Here is a 7,603-nt window from a genome sequence, read left to right as displayed (position 1 = left end):
CGTTCACTCGCTCCCCCACCTTCCTCCCCCAGCTCCCAGAGGGATGGGCAGGAGAATCGAAAGAATGTGACTCCCATGGGTTGAGAGAAGAACAGCCCAGTAACTAAGGTGTAACACAAAACCACTACTGCTACCACCAATAACAATGATAAGGGAAATAACAAGGGAAGAGAATACAACTGCTCACCACGTGCCGACCGATACCCAGCCTGTCCCGAGCAGTGATCTGGCCCTTCTGGATAACTGCCCCCAGTTCATATAGCAGGCATGACATGCTGTGGTATGGAATAGCCCTTTGGCTAGTCTGGGTCAGGTGTCCTGTCTCTGCTTCCTCCCGGCTTCCTATCCTCCGTGGCAGAGCATGAGAATCAGAGAGTCGCTGGTCAGAGTAAACATTACCGAGCAAGCACTAAAAACATCGGTGTTATCAGCGTTGTTCCCAGGCTGAAAGTCAAAAACACAGCACTGCACCAGTTACTAAGTAAGAGAAAAATGACTGCTACTGCTGAACCCAGGACAGTGCAGTGTTGGATTGTTGCCTGCTGAAGACACAGCGGAACTCATCCGGTCACTGCTGAGCTGGTCTGTTTTTTCAAAGTTCATTCTTTGTTGGGATGGTGATTGGAGGGAAGTCAGCGCCAGACACTGGTGACCTGAAGACTAGCTGGCGGGCTATAAAAGTGCTACATAGCAGGCAACAGCATACAATTAAGTTCATTGGCTGTTTTCCCCCACAATCAAATCCCCTTGAGGTACACACTGGACTTCCCCGTCTTCCCGCATTACTCACCAAGTATATCCGGGTCCCTGAGCAAAAGCAATGCCACGAGTGGGTTTGCCTTTACATGAAGCACGAGTAACCCAGACTGTCTTTCCCAGCAAATTCCTCATGTGCACCACAGGAACTTTATCCCCTTCTACAGTATGTGAAAGTTCCGACTGGGCCGGGCCAGCCCTGTTGGCAGATCCTCTGGTGTTGACCAACCAGGTGGCTTTTGGTAAATGTGCATCCCAGTGTTTGAAAGTTCACCCACCCATTGCTCTCAGTGTAGCTTTTAGCAGCCCATTGTACCGTTTGATTTTCCCAGAGGCTGCTGCATGGTAGGGGATGTGATATACCCACTCAATGCCATGCTCTTTGGCCCAAGTGTTTATAAGTTTGTTCTGGAAATGAGTCCCATTGTCTGACTCAGGTCTCTCTGGGGTGCCATGTCAACACAAGATTTGTTTCTCAAGGCCCAGGACTGCATTTCTGGCAGTGGCGTGGGAAGCAGCTGGCCCGTGGTTGTGTGGGCGGGACTGCGGTGCACCCCCAGTGCCTGTGACATCACAGGGGACGAGTCACAGGGGGGGATGGATATGAGGGTGCCAGCAGGCAGCACTGGCCCAGTACAGCCTGGGACAGCAGTGAGTGCGCACGCAGAGGGGAGGTTGGGCTGGACAAGGGCCGGGGCAGAAACCTGGGCCCCTGGGGGTGGGTGCTCACCCTGCATCGAGGCCCTGGCTGCGAGCGCCTTGGGCAGGGCACGCTGCTGCTGGCACCGGGCCTGGGTGCAGCCCTTGCTGCCTCCCAGCTGCCTCGTTCCCTCTCCTGCCTGTCCCCAGCTCCCTGCGGCTCCTGCATCCACTCCCCCCACCACCAGCTCCCTTCCTCCTTCCCTCCCTCCCAGCCCCACTGAATTCTTTCTCTCTTCTGCAGGCCATGGCTGTCACAAACCTCTCACTCTGGGTTCTGCAACAGCTCATCCTGAATGTGCATGTCGTCAGTGATGAGATGGATGAAGCCACACGTGACCGCATGGAGCACCGTGCCAAGCAGCTGAGCCGGGAGATGACTCGGCTGCTGCAGGAGCTGGAGCAGAAGAGCCAGGAGCAGAGGAGCAAGGAGCAAACTCCCGTGGCCTGGAGAGGCCTGCTCTTTGCTGCCTTGCAGCACTGGCAATTCTGGGCGATTGCTGGCATGCTGCTCCTCCTGATTCTTTGGCTCTGCTGGTGCCTCAGGAGGAGCCATGAGGAGGGCAGCAGCAGTGAAGAGGACAGCTCCAACAGCAGCAGTAGAGAAGAGGAAGAGCGGGAAGAGCAGAATGAAGAGGAAGAAAGTGAATACACAAAGGACCTGACAAGGCATTTTGAGGAGCACATACAATGGCCTAATCAGAACCTGTTCACAGTGTCTGAATCTGTGAGGAGCCTTGTGAATGCTTTTATCCTTGCTGCCAGACAAGTCTTGTCAGATAGCTCCTTCCCAGTGCTGGAACCATGCTTTGGCATAGGCAGCGCACATGAAGGCTGGAGTCCCGATGAAGAAAACATCATCTATCAAGTGCTTGTGCCCCTGGGCCCCCCGTCTGGCCACACCTTTCTCCCGGAGCTCTGCAGTCCGGGGCAGGTGCCAGAGAGGAACTTCCGCATCCGCGTGGAGCTGCAATGTACATGCCAGGCCGAGCAGCTGGAGGGGGGCATGCTGTGCTTCCTCCACCACGACCATGAGGAGCTGAGAATGTATCAGGGCCGCAGCCTCCTACAGACCCTCTGCACCGGCTCCTACCTAGATGTGGAGAAAACAGCTTGCAGGCTTCATGGGCTGGTGAAAGCATGCTGGGTGCTTCTGCCTTATTCACACCAGTGGCGTTTAACTATGCTGCCCTACAGCCGCTCCTGCAAATTCAAGATAGCAAGAGCAGAGAAGGAAGCCATCATTGAAATTATGTTGGGCGTGCAGCAAGGCGACTCGGACATCTTCCTGAGCAGCCAGGCTAGTGAGGCTATCTTCACCCCAAGCACAACCTGGACATTGAGCTGTGCTGTGGCAGAGGCAAAGTTCTTTGAGCTGATGACTAGGCAGGCCCCAGATGGCAGCTTCCACCTCAGATGCCTGCAGCTCTGCGCCCGTGCTCTGGTGGGCACAGGCTTTTCCAGCTGTACCTTGAAGACAGTGGTGATGCACCTCCTGAACACCACACCCCTGTCAGGCTGGCACAAGACACGTTTCCTGCTAAGGCTGGATGACATCATGCGGTACCTGTGCCACTGCTTGGAGGAGAAACGCCTTGACCACTTCTTCTTTGGGAATGAGAAGATTCCTGAGGAGATCATCTTGCCCCCAGCCTTGCAAAGAGCCGAGCCATTCAACCTCTTCCAGCATCTGGCACAGGATCCGGATGCCCAAGCTGAGGCAATGAGGCAGTTCATGGACCTGCAAGATCGCCTCACAAGAATGCTGACCTACGGCCACTGAAAGTGGTCTTCGTGCACAGAGCTGTGTTTGCAGGGTGCACAGCTGACAGCAGATGACAAACTTGTACCTGAGGGAAAAAGAGGGGAGAGACAGAAAGAGGACACAGAAAGCACAAGGAAAACTGTGCCGCAGGCCTCTCAGAGGAGTGGCAGCGTTCTCCCCTTGACGTTCTCCCCAGCGCAGCAGCAGGTTATACCTGTGGCGGCGTCCTGGGTTCAGCAGTAGCAGTCAATTTTCTCCTTCTTAGGATCCTGTTTGCACTAGGGTCTCTGACTGTAATGCATGTAACCATGTTGTCGTGGTTTAAACCCAGTCAGGTAACTTGTTCACTCACTCCCAGTGAGTGGTGCCGAGCTGACAACAACCGAGGTCCGTGTCCCCCCCCGGAGGAACAGGGAGGAGGATCGAAAGAGTGCAACTCCCACGGGTTGAGACAAGAACAGTCCAGCAACCAATGTACAACACAAATCACCACCGCTACTATCAACTACAACAATGATAAGGGAAAATAACAAGGGAAGAGAATACGATACCACCGGCAGGGAAGACGAGTTCCACCCGGAAGCCCGTGTCCTTCCGGGTAACTCCCAGTCACCCCCCACCCCGGCCATGACGTGCTGTGGTATGGAATACCTCCCTGGCTAGCCCGAGTCAGGCGCCCCATCTCTGCTTCCTCACAGCTTCCCCTCCTCCCTGGCAGAGCATGAGCCTCACAAAGTCCTTGGTCAGGGTAAACATCACTTAGCAACAACTGAAAACATCGGCTTCACCAACACTGTTCTCAGGCTGGAAGTCAAAACACAGCGCTGCACCAGCTACCACCAAGGAAAAACATGACTGCTACTGCTGAACCCAGGACACATGTCTAAACCAAAAATCATTTAAACACCTTCCCGCACAACAGGACTCTTCTTGAGAATAAAGTTCATTTATTAATGAAACACGGATCTGTGCTTTTGCAATGAGAGAGAAAATATCACAGTGCACAAACTGGCAGAAGACCAACTATGTGCAGGACAATTTATTTTTCCCTTTTAAGCTAAATTTCCAAACACCCTTTGCTCTAATTAGCCTTCTCTTTTCTCAAAACACAGTCAATCTGTTCCTCTTCTGGGTTATTTAGGACAGGATTCGTGTCCATATGCCTGATTTATTCTGATTTTACCTGCAGATGCAGTTCAAAGACCCAGCAGTTGCACTTCAATAGGGCTTGCAAAAATGGTGTTCATGTATGATGCTTCTCTGGTCACAAAGATCATGCAGAAAATCTACTTTCAGCAGTGGTCCCAAACTTGGTGTACTCCCAGGTCACCCAGGAACGTAGTTCAGGCTGTCTGTAGATCCCATCTCACCTTCAAATGGGATCACTAAGGATCTGTCTGCTCTAAGAAAATCTCTTGTGGGCAGAGTATTTCACATCTTCTCTTGCTTTCCCTCCTGCTCACAGTCTTGTCAACAGGAGTTTTCAATGATTAAGCTACAGTTTATGCTAACAGTGACAGCAAGAGTGTGCTGAAGGCTAAGGTAAACTTGTGGAAGTGCCTTGTAATTCAGAACAGCGGGAAAAGTGTTGAAGTTACCTTGCCTGAATAATACAAATTCATATTACCAGCATGATGCTGAAAACATGGGGTTGATTTCCTGTGTAGCTCATTCTTGGGTACTATGCTGCGGGGGCTGCGGTTATGTATTACACAGGTTATCTCCTCTCTAAGGTGCATTTGGAAGAGCAAGTGATGAGAGGGAATGAGCAAAGTCAGTCTGAGCTGTGTGTGCACAGTGTGAAGTGGGAGAGAGCCCTCAGCAAAGCTTGTGCTGGCTGGACACCAGGCACAGTCTGGTACGCAGGACTAGATGGGGCTGGTGAGCTGCCTTTCCCTTACAAGCCTTACATTGTCAGATCAGACTTAGAAATGTTTTCAGCTGCAAGGTGGGATGACGCAGACGTGAACTTTTGGCTGCAGTGAGAAAGCTGCTCACACAAACGAGCATGATGCTGTGCACGTTTATTGCAGGGAGAAAGCCACAGAGGACTGCATAAGCTAAGGTCAGCGGTGCAAGTACCCAGGTACCTTACAGTGTCGTCCTTTCAGGCTCCCCGGCTCTCTGGGGAAGCAGATGTACAAATATTCCATCTATTTCCAACAGCCAAAGTAACTCCTTTTACTAGCCTAAATAAAAAGGCAGGCAGGAGGCTTTAAGTTCCTTTAGGAATTTGTAGGGCAAATAGGGATGCTGAATTTGAGGCACTGCATTTTAGTATAAAGTTTTGTCCCCATCTTTGACTCCTTGGTAGTCTAAGGTGGACCTGCACGTTGTGTCTTCTGCAAAGCTTGGGGTTGCTGTTTATATTTCACCCTTTTTCAGGCAGGGTGGTTTTGAAGCTAAAACTCTGTTACCCTGTTTGGGGCTTTAGGATGTAGAGTAGAGGAAAATTTCAAAACAGAAGTTTCATGGTACGAAGCATCCGAATGTTGTAATATGGGAGTCAAGGCTAGTAAGCATTATCTTGGGCTTTCTTGGAGATAAAAAAAAGGCTCTTACTCAGATTCTTAAATTCACAGGCATGATTGGGACTGGAGTTGAGAGCTCAGGGTGAAACTTCTTGCATGGATGGCTAGATCAGGGTCTTACTGATGACTGTTGGATTTTTTTCACTATGCTATTTATATCGTTCACACATGCTATTCGTTCTGTGTTGTGAACTGTCTTTGCATCTTCAACTGCAGTCATCACATACATCTCTCAGATGTCACGGGGAGTTGAATCTCAGCAATCTTCTCTTTGAAGGCTATGAGATTTCTCCTCAGAACTGCAGGATGAAGACCAAAGCTTGCTACAGCGATGAGGAGGAAAGTTCACCTTAAAACTGCTTAAGGAAGAGACTTACAGTTGGTCTTGTTCAGGCTGAGCTCATATACAGTTTTATAAGTCTTGGAAACAGGGTAAATTCAGGTAGAGGCTGATGATGGGCTCTGAAGTCAATGGAAGCTGCTCCAGCGACTTGAAGGGTGAGGGCCCATCCACAGGGACAGTGTTTCATGTGTGCATTGGTAACGAAGAAAAGACATAGCCTATTCATTGTTTTATGTGGGGAAGCCTTACTGTGGGTGTGAATCTTCCTCAGCAACAGATCATGTGTGTGTAATGATTCGGAAGACCTGAAATATTGGCTTTTGCTTGTTTTCAGTCAAAGTTTCTTTTAGTTTTTTTTTTTTTTTTTGCAATGAGCGGGAATCAACTAAGGTTGATGCTTGATTTCAACTGACTTAGTGTAAGGGTAGAGCCACGACTATAGTTCCCATACTAACAGTGTGCTTTAGCTGGTGCAAACCCTTCTGCTGAGCCTGGGAACAATATTATGGGTCCCAGAACGTGTCAAAAAGCATCATCTCTGTGCTGCCCTACACCTGTGGGGTTTGATTTTTGCCATTTATACATGGCTTTTGACTTGAACTGTTCTCTGTTGGGGCTTGAGGGAAGAAGACCAAAGTAGCCTTTTTGAAGAAAGTGCCTGTCTGTGAATTCGGGAATGGTTTTTTCTTCCTGCTTCTGCATCCTTGCCTGTATGTTGTGTGTAATGATACTTGCTTTCATTTTGTATATATTTTTTTCCCATTCCTGCTGATAGGAGTGTATTTAATATAAAAATTGCTTGATATAAATTGATTTGTTTTCTTCTTTTTAATAGGAATACTGCAGTGGATTGAAAGCGAGATAAGAAAGAGCTGCTCCTGGGAAAAGAAGCCTCTCTGCAAGGCTGTCGTGGTTTAAACCCAGTCAGGTAACTTGTTCACTCACTCCCAGTGAGTGGTGCCGAGCTGACAACAATCGAGGTCCGTGTCCCCCCCCCCACCGGGGTTCTCCCCCACTCCCGGAGGAACGGGGAGGAGGATCGAAAGAGTGCAACTCCCACGGGTTGAGACAAGAACAGTCCAGCAACCAATGTACACAAATCACCACCGCTACTATCAACTACAACAATGATAAGGGAAAATAACAAGGGAAGAGAATACGATACCACCGGCAGGGAAGATGAGTTCCACCCGGAAGCCCGTGTCCTTCCGGGTAACTCCCAGTCACCCCCCACCCCGGCCATGACGTGCTGTGGTATGGAATACCTCCCTGGCTAGCCCGAGTCAGGCGCCCCATCTCTGCTTCCTCCCGGCTTCCCCTCCTCCCTGGCAGAGCATGAGCCTCACAAAGTCCTTGGTCAGGGTAAACATCACTTAGCAACAACTGAAAACATTGACTTCACCAACACTGTTCTCAGGCTGGAAGTCAAAACACAGCACTGCACCAGCTAGCACAAAGGAAAAAAAAAAACAAAACATGACTGCTACTGCTGAACCCAGTACAAAGGCC

General features: G+C 50.1%; 1 protein-coding gene across 1 annotated transcript; it reads left to right on the top strand.

The window, feature by feature from the left end:
- Nucleotides 1–1,327: 1,327 nt before the first annotated feature.
- LOC133274001 (inositol 1,4,5-trisphosphate receptor-interacting protein-like 1) lies at nucleotides 1,328–3,238 on the top strand. The gene has a single exon (XM_061462751.1). The coding sequence runs from the start codon at nucleotides 1,703–1,705 to the stop codon at nucleotides 3,236–3,238; it is 1,536 nt and encodes a 511-aa protein (XP_061318735.1). The 5' UTR covers nucleotides 1,328–1,702.
- The last annotated feature ends 4,365 nt before the right edge of the window (nucleotides 3,239–7,603 follow it).

The sequence above is a fragment of the Pezoporus flaviventris genome, unplaced genomic scaffold, assembly GCF_033815535.1.
Source record: "Pezoporus flaviventris isolate CSIRO_AGI_PZ_B2104156 unplaced genomic scaffold, CSIRO_AGI_Pfla_v1 ptg000035l, whole genome shotgun sequence".
In the NCBI taxonomy this organism is placed as follows: Eukaryota; Metazoa; Chordata; class Aves; order Psittaciformes; family Psittacidae; genus Pezoporus; species Pezoporus flaviventris.
This window is presented reverse-complemented; position numbering and strand designations above follow the sequence as displayed.

Excerpts from the sequence above, each read along its gene's own strand:
- LOC133274001 (XM_061462751.1), top strand. The coding sequence starts at position 1,703 with ATGGCTGTCACAAACCTCTCACTCTGGGTTCTGCAACAGCTCATCCTG.